At 49.0% G+C, this 21,886-nt stretch overlaps 2 protein-coding genes across 2 annotated transcripts; one reads left to right on the top strand and one right to left on the bottom strand.

The window, feature by feature from the left end:
* The first annotated feature begins 355 nt into the window (after positions 1-355).
* Positions 356-1,410, top strand: LOC133343549 (trace amine-associated receptor 7b-like). Its single transcript, XM_061553231.1, has one exon. It carries the CDS (start codon positions 373-375, stop codon positions 1,408-1,410), a length of 1,038 nt encoding a protein of 345 aa, XP_061409215.1. The 5' UTR covers positions 356-372.
* Positions 1,411-6,587: 5,177 nt separating this feature from the next.
* On the bottom strand, positions 6,588-21,478 carry FAXC (failed axon connections homolog, metaxin like GST domain containing). The gene is made up of 8 exons (XM_061553051.1): positions 21,282-21,478; positions 17,536-17,975; positions 16,286-16,424; positions 14,391-14,602; positions 13,838-14,058; positions 11,100-11,216; positions 7,767-9,664; positions 6,588-7,480 (listed from the first exon to the last, which is right to left on the bottom strand). The coding sequence occupies exons 2-7, from the start codon at positions 17,955-17,957 to the stop codon at positions 9,402-9,404; spliced, it is 1,374 nt and encodes a 457-aa protein (XP_061409035.1). The 5' UTR covers positions 17,958-17,975; positions 21,282-21,478; the 3' UTR covers positions 6,588-7,480; positions 7,767-9,401.
* Between the last annotated feature and the right edge of the window lie 408 nt (positions 21,479-21,886).

Raw genomic sequence — 21,886 nt, forward strand, 5'->3', positions numbered from 1 at the left:
TCAACTCACGCTAATCAACCATTTACAATACCCCCATTAACGATTAGGCAATCACTTACAATTTTAACAACACTTCAGACATCACTCCAGAATAACCCTAAGTCGCCTGCCACCCCCACTGTGTCGAACGGGTGGAAGGTTGCGGATTCGAAAAACTACAATTACAGTTTCAAAGAAAATTTCGTGCACTTTTGATGTATTTACAAAATTAATGTCTGTCACGGAGAGGGCACAAGACCACCACCAGCAGACCGATATCATCCGTGAACCCGTGCCCCTGGACCACTATCGCCAGACGACTTAACAGCCTTTTGTGACCCCCCCCCCACCCACGCAACTTTGTCAAAGCCCTCTCCTTTAACATCACGCGGCATGGCCAACCTCACGGACACGCACGCCAGCGCTGGTTGCATCCACTACTTGGACGCCTTCAACTGTACGGGTCCCACCATGTCCCTGCCCGCTCTCTCCGCAAGCCTGGCCATCATCTCCTTTTTCGTGGTGGCCACTGTCCTGGGCAACCTGCTCATCATGAGCACCATCGCCTTCTTCAAGCAGCTCCAGACGTCCACCAACGTCCTCGCGCTGTCCTTGGCCGTCACCGACTTCCTCATCGGCCTGATCATCATGCCGATGGCCATGACCAAGGAAATGTTCAACTGCTGGTTCTACGGCGACATGTTCTGCAATGTGCACTTCTTCGTCGACTACATGCTCACCAACTGCTCCATGCTCCACCTAGGCAGCATCGCGCTCCAAAGGTACGTGGCCGTCAGCGATCCAATGCACTACGCGACCAGGATGACCAGCAGATCGTTGGCCGCGATCATTGGCTTCTGCTGGCTCGGCTCGGCCGTCTTCTCGTCGCCCATCCTGCTCAGCTTGAGCCCCGCGCTTTCGGAGCAGACGGTTGCGAGGAAATCCTGCGCGGACAACTGCCTCTTCTACGTGCACATGGGCATCATGTTCGTCGTCGGCTACTGTCCCTACTTCGCCTCTCTCCTGGTCATCGTGTGCGTCTACGCAAAAATCTACAGGATCGCGCGCAATCAGATGAGGAAGATCAGATCGGTGGCCTGCAAGGTGGAAGAGACGACGCGCCAGGTGATCAAACGGGAGCACAACGCCACGAAAACTCTAGGGGTCATCATATTCTTCTTCCTCCTTTCGTGGCTCCCGTACTACCTCATCGTCCTGTCGTCCATGGCCGTCAAGAACACGATGTCTGCATACAGGGTGGCCCTCTGGGCCGGTTACATCAGCTCCGCTTTCAACCCGCTGCTGTACGCGTTCTTCAATCTGCACTTCCGCAACGCGTTCAAGATGATGCTGAGTTGCAAAATATTTGCGCCCAGAGCACGACACACCGACTTAAATTTCCTCAACAAGGCAACGAATGATCGTAATTAATTTGTATAGTTTGTAGAGGACTCCATCATAATCATCATCATAAGCTATGACCTACCGACTGTTGGATGAAGGTCTTACCAATCCTTTGCCATCTATGACGGCGACGCGATGTACCAATTCACCAAGCAACGGTACACCTGGCGCCAGTATACTAAAAACTAAACAAGAAACTATTTTAAATGTTACCAGATAAAGGCCCACTGAGCTATGTAGCTCTTTATCAGAAGCGACCTGGCCACAAATGATAGCTCAACGAAGTGGCTTATCACGTAGGAATGTATAGCAGTAGCCAAATATTCAATAACGCACGTCGATTCTAAATGCGGAGGGAAAACCCGCAGAACCCAGAGAAAAATCCACGTGGCCACACAGAGAGAGAGAGAGACACCATAAACTCCAAATATACGAGTGTCAGGCTCGGGATTGAACCCACGACCTCCTGTATACCAGGCGAGGTAGTTAACATCTCATCACCTCTTGGACGTGTTCCCTCCCTTGGCTGTCGCCAGAGGTCGCAATCGGGTACCCGATACCCATACTCTACCCGATACCCGGCTACCCGTACCCGGCTGGGTACGGGTACCCGTTTGCGATCCTGGTGCGGCCGGGTACGGGTAGGCCGTGAGTCACTGGTGAGTAACCGTTTGTCACTCATTTCCCAACGTCTTGTCTCTTCTCACAATTCAAGTTTCTAGAATCAACCTACCCGCGCCTGCAACATGGCTTCATCCCAGAGGTCGCAATCGGGTACCCGTACCCGTACCCTACCCGGCCAGGTATGGGTAGCCGGGTATCGGGTAGGGTACGGGTACCCGATTGCGACCCTGGTGCGGCCGGGTACGGGTACGGCAGAGGTCGCAAACGGGTTTTGATTCCTTACCCGTACCCGGCCGCACCAGGGTCGCAAACAGCTACCCGTACCCGTACCCGGCCGGGTACGGGTAGCTGGGTATTGGGTAGGGTACGGGTATCGGGTACCCGGTTGCGACCTCTGGGGTACGGGTAAGGAATCAAAACCCGTTTGCGACCTGTGGCTGTCGCTCCCTCATTAGTTGCGACGTCTCTCGTAGCGACGTGCCCTGCCCAGGCTCACACTTCTAAATGGGCACCAAATAGCACAGGCTCAATTTGAAATCCTGTTTGCGACGAACATATTTCTTCATGTATCAGGTGATGTTAGAAATAAAATACATATTTGAAGTCTCTGAATCTTAACGACTCGATGCTGTGGTGTTTTACTTGATCAGTTCGATTTCTCATCCATCATTTCAGAATCTTTAGAATCAGAGTGTGTATGTATGCTGGGGAAATCCGATGAGCTATGAAGCTCTTTTTTACGAGATTTGAAGCTTTCGTGACTGCAAGGATTCATACTCTTAGGTTTTTTCGGTAAAGTCACGTAGGTAAAAAATAATAATAATAAAAATAGAAATAAAATAAATCACGCTGTGACGGTCCCACCTGATGACGGAGACTTGTGTTGCCTCCGAAACGTCGTGATTTATTATTTTATTTCTATTATTTTTATTATTTATTTTTACCTACGTGACTTTACCGAAAAAACCTAAGAGTATGAAGCTCTTTTTCACAGATGTGGTTCTGCTTTGCTGATGTTCACCGTTGAGCAGAGATCGCAAACGGGTTTTGATTCCTTACCCGTACCCGGCCGCACCAGGGTCGCAAATAGGTACCCGGCCGGGTACGGGTAGCCGTTCCCTACCCGTACCCTACCCGAAATGAGTGACAAACGGTTACTCACCAGTGAGTCACGGCCTACCAGTACCCGGCCGCACCAGGGTCGCAAACGGCTACCCGTACCCGGCCGGGTACGGGTACCCGTTCCCTACCCGTACCCTACCCGAAATGAGTGACAAACGGTTACTCACCAGTGACTCACGGCCTACCCGTACCCGGCCGCACCAGGGTCGCAAACGGCTACCCGTACCCGGCCGGGTACGGGTACCCGTTCCCTACCCGTACCCTACCCGAAATGAGTGACAAACGGTTACTCACCAGTGACTCACGGCCTACCCGTACCCGGCCGCACCAGGGTCGCAAACGGCTACCCGTACCCAGCCGGGTACGGGTATCGGGTAGGGTACGGGTATCGGGTACCCGGTTGCGACCTCTGCCGTTGAGTGCTTTATTTAAAAAAATTAGAATTTGCTTTTCCCCAGTTTCATCCCGATTGTGCTATCGGTGCCATGGCACAAGACGAAGTATATCCATTCCGGACTCTCACAGAGCAGTGCAACCCTCCTGCCTGAGTCAGACCGATATTTTAAATTCACAGAGCAGCAATTTAGTCGATTTTGGTGCGGATACAAATTTAACGCGAGGCGGTTATTTTTCCCATCAGTCATTTTGCCGACCGGGTTGAGATGACCGACGTGCCACGCCTGAGAGTACGAATTAGTCACGGGGTGCCTGGAACCCGGATTCGAACCCAGGTTCTCAGTGGTTCCAGCTAACAGCATCTGACCTCTGACTCATCCAGCCACCTTCCTTATCCTAAAATGCGTTTTATAGTTACATTTTCTCACCCCATCCGCCCCCCGCCAGCCCCCGTTTCAGAAACAGTACAAAATGTGACGGACATGGATAAATGATTGTTTACGTCGACGTTTATATCGTTGTGAAATAAAGTAAACAAAAATAACAGTTTGTTTTCCCAACTTGATAAACTTATTTCATGGTGGTTTTTTTTTGTAAAGCACTCAACAACATCCGTTATATATATCATATTTCACACACAGGCAACAGATATGCGCATCGGCCGGTACAGCATCCTCTGCATCAATGTTATCCAGCAGTATATATATATTTTTTAAAGCAGGCAAACTGTCGACCCGATTCAACTTCTCTCCGTCTCATCAGTAAGGTGTGACCGGTGAATTTAACTGTCATGTAATGAGAACGTCTGCATATTTTTTGGCATTATAGAAATTTAACTTCAAACACATCTTTACGATAAGCCGGGGAGTGGCAGGATAGTAACTTGAACACTGTGTCCAGGTTGGCATTCATAGCACAATGTGCGAGTTTGATCCTCAGCTACAGCCAACAGTGGTCAATGCTATCTGAACTGATTCTGGGCCCCCCATTCAACCAATCTGTACTGACTGGCGTGGTGAAGTATGGTCAAATAACCCCCATGACCAACAGAGATACCCTCCCCCACCATGACGCGCACCTCCGAATAGCACGGTTGGCTACGTACGGTGCGAGAGAAGTGCAATATCACTTTAACACGTAGGCTTTCACGACCAATATTATCCATAAGAGTTTTTTTGGGGTTAGATCGCGTAAATATAGATGTGTCGTTAAACCCGCCACCACCCGACACAGCGAATTACCAAGGTTTGTCACGTTAACAAAACATGCCACTATGAGACCTCCTTTACCAGTGGGAAAAATATAGTAATAGGTTTTTACCCTTTCAACTGGTACAAAAACTGACACCTTTATGCCAATTCGTTACGAGTACATCACACCGGTGTGTTGGAGAGTAAGTCCACAACATTTACAATTCGAGTAGCACGTTTCGCCAGTAATTACAACTAGCATCATCAGGCGACAGCATCAGATTTGTGGAAAAATCTTGCTGTTTCGGTCTGAAATACGGAGCAAAGTTATGTACATACGGCATGGACGGGTCTTCATCTAGCAACGGATTGGTAAAGGGTTGTAAATTACATGTATACATTTTTTTATTGTTACTTTGGGATAATACAGTGAATTAAGGCGGAACCAGACAATATGAACGGAAATACAAACGAGAGAGTACCAACGAGAGAAAAAGGATTTGATTCTTGAAACTAATACAACTGGAATTGCGGGGAGGAGGGGAGGGGGCGGGGTTGACTCGTTCGATTCCAATCAAGACGGTATAATCATCACCAGCATCATCATTACAAGCAGGACGATCGTCATCACTGACAGCAGCAGTATCATGATGCATTCTGAAAGTATAACCAGGCAAACAGTACCCATAATTAATTAATTTCCATGGCAATGTGGTAATAAATTATCAAGTAAAAAAAGGCCCAATGGTTGATACAAAAATAATAAGTTGCAAGACAGTAGACATAAAAAAATATATAATAGCCCACAACAAAATATTTGTTTTAGATAAACTAGCACTGCCCATGCATTTGGGCATGGTGGAGAGTGGGTGGGAGCGGGAGGCGTGACGACAGCATGACGCACGTACTGCAATGCAGGTGACGTCATAACGCAGGTGTGTGTTGTGCCGTCATCACCGTGCACTTGGCTGCCCGCACGCATGCCAGCCAGCCAAACTTTTTTTTATAACATAGTATAAAAACGTTTGCGATTGTGCTATCGGGGCCATGTCACGACCACAAAATAATCTATTCGGGTCTCGTGCAGAGCACTGGAATTAGAGAATAACCCACGCAAGCAGATACCACAGAGCTACCTCTGAGATCCCTTCAAGTGACTTCTGTTCCACACACAGCAGAGGGCAGCACTTTCCCACCCAACCCTGTCCCTTGAAAAGGAATGTTCATTGCACAATGCTTGGGAATTCTGGCAAATTAAGCGCAAAACTAAATTCAATGTGACAGATTTCTTCGCGCAGTCATTGGTAACTGGGTTGAGATCATCAACCGGCTGAGTCAAAGGCGGCTGAAACCTGCATTGGAACCCAGGATTCCCAGCGGCTCCGGCTCCGGCTCAGCGCTCCTGAGCCACTCCGGCCACTCCACAAGACATCACGACGTAAGCGATGTTCGCGATCCATTACCGAGCATCACCCGGCGTCTCTAATAGCGTGGCAGTGAAAGCACGGAGTGAAATAAAACCAAACTTCTACAACTACCTGCACAGCGTGGCGAGGCACTCATCCAGCAGTGGATTGACGAAGGGGCTGTACATGTACACGATAAGGCAATGCACATCACAGTGAGACAACAGTGAAATGTAAACAGAAGAATAAGATTCTGATTTAAAGCTTTCGTGACTGCAGGGATTCATATTCTTGGTTCTTTCGGTAAAGTCACGTAGAAGGGAAATAATGAAATAATAAAAATATAAAACAATCAAAATTCTCACGACGTTTCGACTGCAACACAAGCAATCATCATGTGTGAAATCCACAGCAAGAAAATGATTTTTTAATAATTATTTTTAATTATTTGAAATTTTCTTGCTGTGGATTTCACACCTGATGATGATTGCTTGTGTTGCAGTCGAAACGTCATGAGAATTTTTATTGTTTTATATTTATATTATTTTATTATTTCCCTTCTACGTGACTTTACCGAAAGAACCAAGAATAAGAAGAATAAAATTTCCATGGTGCTGGCTGATGGTCTTTTAACACGACCATTCTAAGTCGTTTGAGCAACCCAGCCACTTAAGGCTTTCCTCAAATATTGTTTGGCCTAATTGCCCAATTGTATGAAATTTGTGCCATGCGCTATGCCAAATGAAGAAGACATTCCCATATGAAATGCTCACAGCGAGTAGTGCACCGTCCTGTGTCTGGAAACAAGCCCTGAAGATGGTGTCATAGGACTACTTTCACTTCAATTCACTACAAACCAGGTCTCTTTATCCTGATTTAGGGAACACCGATCATATTCTCTGTAGAGCGTTCATTCCATATATATATATATAAAAACCTGAAAACGTTCTTGGCGCTGTAGGTTTAGTTGAATTAAGGGCAAAGTTATAGCGAATAAGCTTTTTGTTATGCAGTTGCTGGTCACCAGGCCAAGAAGATCAACGTATGATACTTAAGGAAAGCGTTTCACGTTAAAACACTTCGGATTTACCATTCTCAGCTTTTCAATGAAAACTTTGGATCGACAACGAGGATCATTTAGACTTGGTTATCGACTCGTACGCCTCCGGCCTTACAACGCCAGGCGCCACCATTCCCCCCACCCCCTGCACCACCGAGGAACACAGCCCAAGCGACATTGACATAATCGTCGTTGGCCTGCATTATCTCCGTCATTGATAATTGGTTTTTTACCCTTCTATCTGGCAACAAAACTGACACCTTTTTTACAAGGAGTCATGTTTGCATAGACCACAATACCTGCAGTCATAATACAAACAAAAAACATAACTCTGATAATGTATGCACTGTCCTTGAAGTTGATTGGTCCACACCCGAGACAGCTTTCCTTAGAGCCTAGTTTCACATGGGTTGGACCAGATGACGCCAAAAGGCGCACAACTCAAAGACAATGCACCATCAGAGTATGAGAGCTCGGGGTAAGCATTTACACCATTGGAACCTCATTTGCCAGTAAAAAATATGATAATTGGTTTTTTACCCTTCTATCTGGCAACAAAACTGACACCTTTTTTTACCACAATACCTGCAGTCATTTTTGTTGCCAGATAGAAGGGTAAAAAAACAATTATCATATTTTTTACTGGAAAGTGAGGTTCCAATGGTGATGTTAACTTCCTTTTTCAGTTTAACACGTAGGCTTTCGCGACCAATATTATTCATAATTAAGGTTTTTGGGTTAGATCACGCAAGTATAAATGTGTCGTGTCCCTCCACCACCCGACACAGCCAATTAGTAAGGGATTTGTCACGTAGACAAACGCCAATTAGTTTACTACTTCAGCCCAACGGTGTGGATTTACTCTTGAGTACTCAAATTGTAAATGTTGTGGATTTACTCTCAAACACACTGGTGGGCTAAAGTAGTAACTAATTGGCGTTTGTCTACGTGACAAATCCCTTACTAATTGGCTGTGTCGGGTGGTGGAGGGTTACGAAACATTCCCATTACAGATTAATCTGAAACTCGTCTCGACAATTCTTGTACCTAGGTCCGATTTTTATTTTTCGAATGACGCCAAAATCGGGAGACGCATCCCTTGGACACACGAGAGAGAGCCGGGTTTGATCATATTTGGGGCGGCTGAAACCTGGATTCAAACCCAAAGACATTGGCGTTTTCAGCTCAAGTCTCTCCGACACGGCTCTTATGAACCCCCACTCCCTGAGCGGCTGCCCCGGCCACATCATATCACACCTCACCTCTCACCACGATTAACGCAAAACCTCTCGAAGCCGGACTCATTTTTGGGGAGAACCTTTCCAGTTACGGCGGACGCCCGAGACATACTGACAAAAATGTGAACTAAACCACATCATTGTCAATGCAAAAAAATTACATTTACACGTGTAATTTACACCTGACGCGTTTAATTAAAAATTAACCAAAGATTTACAATATCATATTTACATTTTTTCTCATAACAGTTCTCTATCCGAGTCGCTTACCATCGGCACGTAGCAGAGAGGGAAAGCTGAAGCTCACTGGATGTGGAAGTATGAAGAGATTTTCTGACAGGCTTGAAGAATTTATTCAATTATTTATTGTTACTTTTTAAGAGCGAGAGAGTGCATACCAGACCACGTGGCATCCAAGGGCATGGGCTCAACGAATGCCAATCAACAGATAAGTTTATCGCTTTAGAATTACTTGTACGCTATTGCACGTCAATTGCGTTTCTTGCAATGGTCGGGTGGAAGCGCATTTGAGAATTCCTACACATGATTGGCACTGAGCTTTAGGACGCTGGTAAGCTGACGGATGTGGATTGACTAACAGAACAATTTGTCATAATTAGCGTACGGACTAATTAGCGTGCAAAGTGTTCCAGTCGGATATTTTTGCTTTCATCATCATCATCAGCCATGAACAATCAACTGCTGGATGAAAACCTCCACAAGACAACTGCCACCTCTCATGGTCGTGCGATGTAATCATTCGCCGAGCACCTGCGCACCAACTGACTTCATCGCTGCCTATCCTGGTGGACGCCCCATTCAGACAACATTCCATTTTTTGGTTTACTAATTTATTTTCGGGTATACCTTTCCAGCATACCGCCACATTCCGGCTGACTCGGGCCTGGCTTTGAGAGGTTTTTTATTTTTTTGCCGAAGCATTACTCCCGCGATTACCATCACCGGACGAGACTCCTCGCGATCACTCTGAGTCGACCTGGAGCGAGGTGTCGCTGCACGGCTCCCCGCTGAGGCTCGGCTCCTCGCTGAGCGGGTCCTCGCTGCTCAGAAAGTCGCACTCCTCCTCCTCCTCGTCCTCCTCGGTCGCCGTCGCCACTCGTCGATTGCCGTTCTCGTCGGCCCTGCGCCAACCCGCGGGGCCGCCATCGTCACCGTCCGGGAGCCACTCGGGCCAGTAGCGCTTGCGCATGCGGTGGCAGAACGCCACGAGGCTCGGCAGTTCCTCTGCAACGGAGACGGAAGGAGTGAACGGTGCAGGAAAGTAACGATGGATGTACGTTACAAAATAAACTAAATCTATTTCTGTTTTCCATAAGAGGTTTTTGTGATAATTGTTTTTTTTACCCTTCTATCTGGCAACAAAACTGACACCTTTTTACAAGGAGTCATGTTTGCATAGACCACAATACCTGCAGTCAATATGCAAACAAAAAACATGACTCTGATAATGTGCACTGTCCTTGAAGTTGATTGGTCCACACCCGAGACAGCTTTCCTTAGAGCCTAGTCTCACATGGGTTGGACCAGATGACGCCAAAAGGCGGTTTTTGTGTTAGATTGCGTGAATATAATTGTGTTGTTAAGCCCGCCACCACCCGACACAGCCAATTAGTAATGTTTGTCACGTGAACAAAACATGGCAATTCGTTACGAGTACAGCACACAGCTGTGTTGAAGAGTAAACCCACAACATTTACAATTCGAGTACGACGTTTTGCCAGTAATTACAACCAGCCTCATCAGGAGACATCCATCATTGAGGAGAAATCCTCCTGTTTCGGTCTTAAATAGAGGTAAATGTGATGTTTTTATTTCACAAGGTAAGGCCCACTCAGTTGTATATCTCTTTTTTAGAAGCGACCTGAAATGTATTGCAGCCATCTACTCTAAACACGTTTCTAAATGCGGAGGGAAAATCTGGAGGTTCCGGAGAAAAATCCACGCGACCACAGGGAGAACATGCAAACTCCAAATATACAGGCGTCAAGGGTTGGGATCAAACCCTCGATCTCCTGTATACCAGGCGAGGGAGATAACATCTCGCCACGCAGCGCCCGTGTGTGTATGTACGTTGAACTTCTTTCGCATCGTACGTAGCCAAGCGTGCTAATGGGAGGTGCAGGGAAAGGACAAGCAACTGAACAGAAAAAGCAATTCCAAAGATAGCTCCAGTGGCTTCCTAATATCTGAAGAGAGCGTTCCAGACAGCCGCAGAAGCGCGCTACTTATCACCAGTGTTTTCTTTTTCGCAAGGTGGTTATAATCCAAGCGTGAGAATTGAAGACGCCCGCACAGTAAGTAGTGCGCGATGATAGTTTGAGACGAGAAATTCTCAACGGAGCAGCCTAACCTGCAGAATCACGCTTGGGATTTTTAATTGATTCGTTGATTCAAATTGACCTCTTACGTACCACAGGGATCCAAGGTCTGACCCCTGTGGTACGCCAACTAGGCACAAACGTCCACATATAAACAATTAAGTCGCATGCAACTGAGTTGAGCAAATGATCGCTCAGGTGTGGACCCGGGGTTTACACTACACCACATATTGTCGCGTCACCATGGACACCCTTGCATACGAGATGTTCCATCTCTAGGGATTTTCGGGGTATTACAAAAAATAAAAAATGCAGGCATATCGCGCGGCAGCATTACTCACCGGTGAGCAGCTGGTGCGGCCGCGAGCCAGGCAACAGCCACAGTGCGATGGAGAGGTGAGCGAAGACGCAGGCATCCGTAGCACCAGGTCGGTCACCCAGCATGTAGCGCTTCGTTCCTGGGAATGTACAACAACAGCAGCAGACGCCATTCGCCACTAAGTGGCGGTAACGTCACCACAATGCTCCTGCTAGGTTGGATGCACTGAGGCCACGTGAAGTGTCAAAGGTTTCTAGATTTGAAGCTTTCGTGACTGCAAGGATTCATACTCTTAGTTCTTTCGGTAAAGTCACGTAGGTAAAAAATGAAATTAAAATTAATAAAAATAAAACAATAGGTCAAAGGTTTGCTGGCAGGCCATGGGACATAGCCAGAATGTACACACGTCACGGGAACATACGAAGACAAAGATCCCGTATAGTCTTCAAAGATTGTTGGGGCAAGTGCTGTTAGCAAACACCTATGAAGGCCGGCACGGCACACGAAGGGGTAGATGGCCAACACCATGCCCGGCCGCCTTTGTCTCCCGAGTGGCGATGTTTACACACCGCACCAGGTACTCATTTGAGGCCGAGTCGATGGGAACACACACATCCACACACATGCACAAAGACAAAGGTCACAAATATAGTCTTAAAGAAGCTGTTTGGGCGAGCAGGTGGGGTGAGCACCAGTGCTGAAGTATACACAGCACGCAAGATACTAATTTAAGGCTAAGTTGGCCTCGAGGAGGCCAAGTCAACTTCTGATATTTGCCACCGATGTTGGCCATGGCTGGGAATCAAATTCAGATCATGGGTTCGCCGCGCAGTAAGATAAATACTACGCCACCACTCCCCAGACAATGTGGAATAATCCTTGGCAAAAACCTTTCCAGGCCAGCGGACTAAGGAAGGAAATACGCGAGTAGATTTTATAATTCAGTACGGTCACCATTTTTTATAAAGGGGGACCACCAAGGCATCCTTCCTAACGTGTAGAACCTGTCCAGTGGTTCGAGCAGTTATAATCATTTCATGTTAGGCAGTGTGCGCACAAACTCCCTCAGCAATTCACATGGGAGATCATCCCTGCCCAGTGCTTTAGCAGGTGTCAGGGTTCTTCACACCTGCTCAGCACACATACCCACACAGCCACACACACACACACACATGCTGTTAATGAGCACCTATGAAGGCCGGCATGGCACACGAGGGGGTGAGTAACCAGCACCACGCCCGGCCGCCTTTGTCTCTCCAGTGGCAATTGTGCTGATGTTTACACACCGCGCCAAGTACTCATTTGAGGCTGAGTCGACCTAGGGGAGGCCCAGGACCGGTTCAAATGATCGTCACTTGTGTTGGCCGTGAGCAGCAATCGAACTCGGGTCGCCGGGTTTGTAGTGCAGTTGCGTCACCGCTCCCCACGAGACACGCACAATAGTTCAATGTTAACGTGCCATATAATCGAGGCACTACGTGTTTTCTTGGTGTGGTCTGGGACAGTTTTGTTGTTATTTTTGCAACCTTGTCCAATCTTGATAAATCGGACGTATTACCTACTATAATCACCCAGAAGTGTCTGTCTGTCCCCCGCGTGACGTCACTCCACATGAGGCCCACCCCACCCCCGCGTGACGTCACTCCACATTAGGCCCACCCCACCCCCCGCGTGACGTCGCTCCACACGAGGCCCACCGCCTCCCCGAGTGACGTCACTCCACATGAGGCCAACCCCACCCCCCGCGTGACGTCACTCCACATGAGGCCCACCCCCCCCGCGTGACGTCACTCCACATGAGGCCCACCCCACCCCCCGCGTGACGTCACGCCACATGAGGCCCACCCCACCCCCCGCGTGACGTCACTCCACATGAGGCCAACCTCACCCCCCGCGTGACGTCACTCCACATGAGGCCCACCCCACCCTCCGCGTGACGTCACTCCACATGAGGCCCACCCCACCCTCCGCGTGACGTCACTCCACATGAGGCCCACCCCCCCCTGCGTGACGTCACTACACATGAGGCCCACCCCCCGCGTGACGTCACTCCACATGAGGCCCACCCCCCCCTCATTAATATTCATGAGTGGGTGGATTTTTACACTAACACAGAGGGAGGTCGAGCCGAATTAAATAATTTATTACGCAAAGTCGCTTCAAACGTGACGTTTCTTTACAGAAAGTGACGGTAAAAAATCAATCTACGCAGCACAGTGCTACATCCGTGCGTGACGTCACTGCAAGAGCCCCCCCCCCCCCCTTCATTAATATTCATGCCGCGTGGAAATTTACACGAACGCACAAGGTCGTGCACTCCACATGCTGCACCCCTCCCCAATAAGCATGAGGGGGTGACGTCACTCCACATGCTGCACCCCTCCACAATAACCATGAGGGGGTGACGTCACTCCACATGGGGCAACCCCCCCCCCCTCATTAATAATCATGAGCGGAACAATTTTTCTATTGAATATTTCAGATTTACTGCCATAGACACCTCTCCTTGGACGGGCAAGAAAGCTAGTATAATAAATGTTTGTATAATTATTGCTTCATATTTAGTGACTTGCTTACTGTTTTCTTTAATTTGCACTCCTATCGTGTTTTTGCATCGTTTGCTGTTGTAACTTGCCGACCACGTGCCCCTACTGGACATCTGCGTAAATAAAAAAGCTTCATAGCTCATCGGATTCCTCCCGCAGTCTAAATAAAGATCCCCGACTCCGACACGCAACACGCACGCATCCGGCGTCTCACCCAGGATGTTGGCGACGGCGCGGATGTCGCTCTCGATGGCGCGATGCGCCTCCTGCGGGCGCGCGGCCCACGCCAGCCCGTGCGCCGCCAGCTCACGCCGCAGCTCGGCGCACACGAGGCCGCAGCGCAGGCGCGCGTGCAGGCGCGGGAAGGGCCCCGTCACGCGCACCAGGCGGCGCATCGTCTCCTCGCACTCCAGCCACTGCACGCTGCACAGCGCCCTGCGAGCACGGAGACAAGATGGACACGGCTCCCTCCACCCCACCGCGTAGCCTACCGCATGGACCCGCTGCTGCGGCAAAATGCTGTTAGCGAGCACCCACAAAGGCCGGCACGGCGCACGAGAAGGTGTGGTGCGATCGGCACCGCGCCCGTCCGCCTTTGGCTCCCCTTTATTGATATTTACACAGAACTCCTACGAGTCTGTATGTAAGTACACGGGTCTGTATGTAAGGTCAGTGAATGCGACGAGAGTAGATGCACAAACTCTGAGCAGCGGACCCCATGCAATTGATTGGACTTGGAGAAACACAAAATGACCCTCTTGCGCTACCAGTATGTGTGGTCCTCCAGCATCTTGATGACGGCGCGCGCCACCCCGCACTGGTGAGCGCTGGCGGGCAGAACTGCCGAGTCACCGCTGAGCGACTCCATGAAGTCTCGGACGGCCTCGATGCCCTGCACGGCTTGCGTCTTCCCGTGTCCACACGGGACCTCCAGCCATGGTGAGACAGCGTGCGGGGGCAGCCACGCATCGCTGCACACCTAGGGGACGCGCGCGCAACCGCCCCCGCACGGACGCACGGACAGACAGACGGACGCATGGACAGACGGACGGGCGGGCAGATGGACAAATGGGTATGTGGATAGATACACAGAGACATCGATAGGCACGTGGGGACATGGATGGATGCATGGGATGGAAGGACAAATACATGGACAGATGAACACGTAAACACGTGGGAGAACGGACACACAAATGGACAGATGGACACGTGGGTGGACCGAGATGATTGGAGAGACAGATGGATGGACTGATGGACACGGGGAATCAACACAGACACAAAAAAAGACACAGACGGTCACATTCATGGACAGAAATATACAGCAACAATGACAGACCCACAGAGAGACAAACAAACACATGCAGTTTAAGCAGAAGGAAACTTTCAACTTTTTTGGGGCTTTAAAGGAATTTAATTTCCAATGACGGGCCAAACACATCGCCATACATCGCACGAGAACTCACGCACAATTACATAGGCAAGGGCAGAGAACCTTCATCACACCGCAGTAACACAAACATTCACGTGAGAATCAAAACTTCAATAAAAAAAATGCAAAAATAGCATAATTCTCCAACGTAGTAATCACGATGATGTAAATAATAGAAAAAATATAATAACCTGCACAATCGTGGCATCTTGCATGCAGCCATATGCGCCGAAACATCTACACACACCAATAACAAGAAACGAATCAAAGGAGCACAAATTATGATACAATTTAATATGCACTTAACAACACATCAATTCATTATAACAGATTACGCTCGTGATAGAAGCATCGAATCATACATGTAGAAACAAGTAAGTTACAATTCATTCAAATTACATGCTAATTACATGCTAATGCTACTTTTGGCGAAAAAAAAACTAACGGGACGGGCAACACAAATGAGGCCGTGCAGATGAGAGACAAAACAAGCGAGACAAAAAGAGCACGCTAAGCACCGTGCAAACAAGACAAGCAGCGCAAACAGGCCAGGCAGTACAAACAAGACGGCATACACGAGACGCACAACACAAATGAGCCAACAACAAAAAAACAAATGATTCCAGAATACAAATCTGACTCCTACCCTCGCGGTTCGATGGGTGAATTGTCACACGTGCCAACCAACGGTTTAGTGGCATCGCGTATTTGGAAAGGACCCTGTGGTGGAAGGAATTAAATTGGCCCCCCACCACCTCTCACCACCTCAGTCTGTCCAATTCCCCAATCGCTTCATAGGCATCCTCCGGCCTATTGGGTCCCGATACAGTTGCATGGCCTGCACACAGAAGCTGCGGCTCGATATTTTGGTGCCTGGGGCAATGTGCCACCGCTCCTGCTGCTGTGGTGCTGAAACCGTCTACGAGAAACCTTATCACTGGCCGCCACCGCTTGCCTCGTTTCAAACTATTCGGTCGCGCGTTCGGAACGGGGTCCACCTCGGCCGAGGGTGCGCTGCGGGGGCCGACTCAGCTACCACCGCCTCTGTACTAGACATCTGTGATATCAGACGTCTGTGTAAAAGAGCTTTACAGCTCATCGGATTCTTCCAGTGTAAATAAATATTCTGATACGGCACCGGCATGCACACTCAACAGCCACGCCAATGTGCCACAATGCGGCACAGCGCCCGAACGAAGGGTCCGAGTTGGGACGCGCGAAACATGGTCTCGCCTTGTAGGGCAGCCGTGCCATTCGCAGATGCGTCTCGGCGGTGAGGCACGCGGGGTAGAGACTGGGAGCGCCGCCCTTGGGCCGAGCGTGCTGGTGCAGGATCACGACATCCCCGCTCGCATCGTCAGCCACGGTGCACCTGGTAACCAACACGCGCACACACAGCACATCCACAGCCATCTCACAGTCACAGTTTGCCTTCATGTTTGAAACAACTGTTGCTGGTGTGTATATATCTTCTTGGTTCTTTCGGTAAAGTCACGTGACTTTACCGAAAGAACCAAGAAGATGAATCCCTGCAGTCACGAAAGCTTTAAATCGGTGTGTATATAATTTTTCTCATTGTATACAATTTAATATTTTTATGTTAATGAGTAGTTTATGAGGAGCCAGTTGAGGTGGTCCAGGTACCTGGTAAGGAAGCCCCCCAATAGACTCCCCCTGGAACTCTACTGGGCATGTCCCACTGGGCAAGGACCCCAGGACAAGCTGGTGGGACTATGTCGCTCAGCTGGCCTGGAAACGCCTGGGAATTCCCCAGGAAGAGCTAGAGTCTGTCGCCAGGGAAAGGGAGGTCTGGACCGCACTACTCACCATGCTGCCGCCGTGACCCTCACCAGGACAAGCGGACTGAGAAACGGATGAACAAATGTTTATGAGTGTTGACGTGATGATGGCGCTTAGAGTGGTATATTTGTGCTAGAAAGGCGCCACACATGTAAGCAGAAATAAATTGACTTGACTTGCTCGTGATAGCGATGATAGTATGTATGTTGAACTTCATTCGCACCTTACGTAGCCAACCACACTTATCAGAGCGCTATGGATAAGCTACGTCCTGGGCGTAAAATGGATAAAAGTTCAGGCCTGTAATGGATTGCTCTTTACCACTGCTCGGCGGAAGGGCCTCCATTACGAAGAAGCCCTAGACAGCCCCTTCCAGAGGATACTTTGGCCTCCTATTCCACCCCATCACACGTGACCTTGCTGATCGACTCTGGTAAACCCATTTATACCGCTGGGTGCACAGAGGCGGCAGGGAAGGGTGGATTGAAAAAAATTGCACCATCGTTGCAACTGCCAAGCGGGGAGATGTAATCGAAACAGAAACCTATGGATTGAAATTCCACTGTGTTGACCCTTTGTACGTATGTTGCACTTCTTTCGCACTGTACGCAGCGGGGGAAGGACTCTTTACACCACAATAGTAGGATAACAGATTCAGATTTCAACAGACAAAAATACTTCACCTGGTAGATATGATCACCTCGCGGATGATGAACGCCGCCGTGGCAAGCAGCGCCCCGCCCGCTACCCACAGTGCTTTGCGGCACCAGCTCACGTCTCCTGTGCAAGCTGGGGGGCTGCCCCCAATGTCTCCGCCGCCACCGCCTGCCAGCAGCGACAGGAACCCGGCCTGGGTGGCAGGGCACCCCGTTCCGCCAATTCCACCGCCGCTGCCTCCTCCACCGCCACCGCCGCCGCCAACTCCACCGCACCCGCCGCTCTCCGCCAGACAGACCCCACCAATCTTCTCGCCGGCCAACAGCGAGAGGAAGCAGGGCTGCAGTGGCGGCACCTGCCAGGAGCTCCATCCCCATTCGTACGTCAGCCAAGCCCGTTGCCAGGCGCCGCCCACAGGCCACGGGGAGCACTGATTGGTCCACATCATTGCGAGCCGCTCCTCCACCTGTAAAAGGGGGGGGGGGGGGGGGAGTCCAAGGTGTCAAGTTTTAAACTTAATTTGGAGCTTTCGTTAATGCAGGAATTATTCTTTGGTTCTTTCGGTAAAGTCACGTATAAAGATAAAATAATAAATTAAATTAAATACTAGCATACGACGTTTCGATTGCAACACAAGCAATCATCAGGTATAAATGAAATAGAAACACAAATATAGTATACTTAGAAATGTAATGTAATACAACAGAGAGTCGGATACCATAACAGTCAACACCCTATCTGGTTGATTACGTAGGGTGTTGACTGTTATGTTATCTGACTCTTTGTTGTATTACATTACATTTCTAAGTATACTAGATTTGTGTTTCTATTTAATTTATACCTGATGATGATTGCTTGTGTTGCAATCGAAACGTCGTATGCTAGTATTTAATTTAATTTATTATTTTATCTTTATACGTGACTTTACCTAAAGAACCAAAGAATAGTGTCAAGTTTTGCTGGAGATTCGTGATATTTCCCCACGCTGGTCAGTGCGTGTTTAATGAGAGCCGCCTCCGATATCGATTGCCAATTACTGTTAGCCGTGGCAGAGAATCTAACTCAAAGTCACTGGGTGAACTGTGCTTCTTAATAATTATCAGCCATTGGCAATTTACTGCTGGATGGTGGTCCTCCCATAGCTGTTGCTACCTCTCACGGTGTAGAAATCCGTATAGTTCCTGCACCAGAGATGATTTCACCACCCCATTTCTTCAGTGGACGCCTAACTACCATTCCATTATTATCCTCAACCATCGGCAATGCCCGACCGAAGCCCACTTATTTGTATTAACAGCATGTATTATGAATTTAAACTACATATGTTATCTAAGCCACGTGTTCCAATATCTTTCAATGCACAGCAATTCCAAGCATTCATCTCTCTTGATGCCGTTGATGCAATGTTTTATTTTTGTTGCTCTTTTTTAATGTATGAATGACGGCGTTTATGAACCACGAGTCATATCAAGTATCACACGCTGATTTGACAACACGTTCATCTATCAACAAACTGGGACGTTACTCTTCACGATCAAGTTAATTTCTCCAAATTTGCTCTGCTATCGTCTGCCTTTCTAAATATTTGTTTTTAATTGCAGATCGCCTTCAATAGCCTTCACAAGCAGTATGAAGTTGTCAATTGCTGATGCCCTCCAGTGTGTGTCCCATTTACTCGGTGACCTAGGGCAAGAGGACCACAATGTACAGTACTTGTTCGGGAAATGTTGATGGCTTTTGCATGATGCCAATGATGCATAAATCCATAAGCATAATGCCAAACAAAGGCCAAGAAAATAATGCTGATGTATCCATAATACAGCTTTTCTGTTAATATAAATGTGTCGTTAAACCCACCGCCACCCGACACAGCCAATAAGTAAGGTTTTTCATGTAAACAGAACATGCCAATTCGTTACTAGTATAGCACACCGGTGTGTTGGAGATTAAGTCCACAAAATTTGCATATCTACATTTACGCGATCTAATCCAAGAAATCTGTATTATAGATAATATCGGTCGCGAAAGCCTACGTGTTAAAATTGTGTTCTAGGGAAGGAAGTTCCAAGTATCACACTGGAAGAAATAAAAGCTGCCCTCTACACACGATGAAGTCATGGGGACAATCCTGCACCACATGGGATGTGGTGACTGTTGACATCACCAATCGTAGCAGCATCAGCATCCTGGCACGTGTTTACGAAGCGTTTCCGTCTAAATTAAATGCGCCAGCTCACGGAATACAACCATGGAATTGTAACCCCAGGCACCACCACCACCACCAACCACCCTCTCGGCTTCGCGTCTCTGACCTCTGAACCAACACGATGCTATGCAGATCTCTGTAGAGACATGAACATTTATGATACCAAGGAAGAGGAGGAAATTCCATGTCTCACACTGGAAGAAATAAACGCTGCCCCCTTCACACAATTAAGTCAGTGGGGGCATTTCTGCACCAGATGGGATGTGGTGACTGTTGACATCACCAATTGTAGCAGCATCAGCATCCTGGTACGTGTTTACAAAGCGTTTCCGCCTAAATTAAATGCGCCAGCTCACGGAATTCAACCATGGAATTGTAACCCCAGGCACCACCACCATCACCCACCACCCTCTCGGCTTCGCCTCTCTGACCTCTGAGCCAACACGATGTTATGCAGATCTCTGTAGAGACATGAACATTTATGATACCAAGGAAGAGGAGGAAATTCCATGTCTCACACTGGAAGAAATAAACGCTGCCCCCTTCACACAATGAAGTCAGTGGGGGCATTTCTGCACCAGATGGGATGTGGTGACTGTTGACATCACCAATTGTAGCAGCATCGACATCATCCTGGCACGTGTTTACGAAGCGCTTCTGCCTAAATTAAATGCGCCAGCTCACGGAATGCAACTATGGAATTGTAACCCCAGGCACCACCACCACCAACCACCCTCTCGGCTTCGCGTCTCTGACCTCTGAGCCAACCCGATTCTATGCAGATCTCTGTAACGACGTCAACATTTCTGATATCGAGGAGGAGGAAGTCCAACACTGGAAGAAATAAACGCTGCCCCCTTCACACAATTAAGTCAGGGGGCCACTCCTGCACCACATGGGATGTGGTGACTGTTGACATCACCAATTGTAGCAGCAGCATCAGCATCCTGGCACTTCCCTTCTACGTGACTTTACCGAAAGAACCAAGAAGATGAATCCTGGCACGTGTTTACGAAGCGTTTCCGCCTAAATTAAATGCACCAGCTCACGGAATTCAACCATGGAATTGTAACCCCAGGCACCACCACCACTCACCACCCTCTCGGCTTCACGTCTCTGAAAACCTCTCGAGCCAAACCCCATCGCCTCGGCTGGTTCCGAGGCTTAAACTCTCACGTTCGTGCGATTTCGCCGGTGATTTTCGTCCTCGTTGGGAGAGGCAGAAAAAATAATCGAGGACCGCGGATTTCCCCTGAAACCGACCGATGGAAATTGCACGTTCATGCGGCGAGGCCGAGTACAGGCCTCGCAGCTGACGTAATAAACGCACGGATGCATTAGCAGGCAATGTCGTGGTCACACAGAGGCACCGCATTTAATATTAAACATGCCGTTATAAGTGCAATATACGTATCGTTTATATGTATCTTATATACGTGTATTAGAACGTACGTGCAGATTGCGTGTACGGGTACAGAATCGCCCTTTAAATCGCGCGCGGGTCACGTTGCAACAAAATGACGCTTCGCGTTAATTATAAGACGACAAAAAATAAAACATTCTTACCGTTTGTGGGCCGCCTTCAATGATTAAGCTTTTATTTTAAAGCATCCTTAAGCGAGTCCCATCGCCAGCACGACGGCTCATTCAATGGACGCGGCTCGTGAATGTGAGCTGAAGGTTGCCTATTATTTAGACTCGAATGTTGTTGTTTTTTGCCATTACAACCGGGACAATGTCCAGGCACCGACTGTGTTTATTGTGCGGTGGGTGGGGGGGGTAAGGAGGAGGGGGGAGGGGTGGTGGGGGGGTGGTGGGGGGAGGGGTGGGGGGGGTAAGGAGGAGGGGGGAGGAGGGGAGGGGGTGGTGGGGAGGGGTGGTGGGGGGAGGGGTGGGGGGGGGGCAATGCGGGCCAGGAGGAACGAATCTGCAGGGGTCGGAAGCACGCGCCGAGTTTCCCTTCACGCGGTAGGGAGAGAGAGGGGTTGGGGTGGGTGGGGGGAGAGGGTGGGGGGAGGAGGGGGATGAGAGGGTGGGGGGGGGAACGGTGGGGGGAGGAGGGGGGGGGAGAGGTTGGGTGGGGTGGGGTGGGGGGAGGGGAAAGAGGGGGGGGGGTAGAGGGAAGAGGGTGGGGGGGAGAGGGTGGGGGGGGAAGAGGGGGGAGAAGGGTG

The sequence above is a fragment of the Lethenteron reissneri genome, chromosome 2 (genome assembly GCF_015708825.2).
Source record: "Lethenteron reissneri isolate LAM-NWPU_2019-01 chromosome 2, ASM1570882v1, whole genome shotgun sequence".
In the NCBI taxonomy this organism is placed as follows: domain Eukaryota; kingdom Metazoa; phylum Chordata; class Hyperoartia; order Petromyzontiformes; family Petromyzontidae; genus Lethenteron; species Lethenteron reissneri.

Bases quoted from the DNA above. Each gene is read 5' to 3' on its own strand.
- FAXC (XM_061553051.1), bottom strand. From the start codon at position 17,957: ATGATGTGGACCAATCAGTGCTCCCCGTGGCCTGTGGGCGGCGCCTGG. The intron at 11,217-13,837 runs GTGAGACGCCGG...GTACATTCCCAG, and splicing joins CGCCGTCGCCAACATCCTGG to GAACGAAGCGCTACATGCTG. The intron at 9,665-11,099 runs GTGAGTAATGCT...TCTCCGTTGCAG, and splicing joins GCCGCACCAGCTGCTCACCG to AGGAACTGCCGAGCCTCGTG.
- LOC133343549 (XM_061553231.1), top strand. From the start codon at position 373: ATGGCCAACCTCACGGACACGCACGCCAGCGCTGGTTGCATCCACTAC.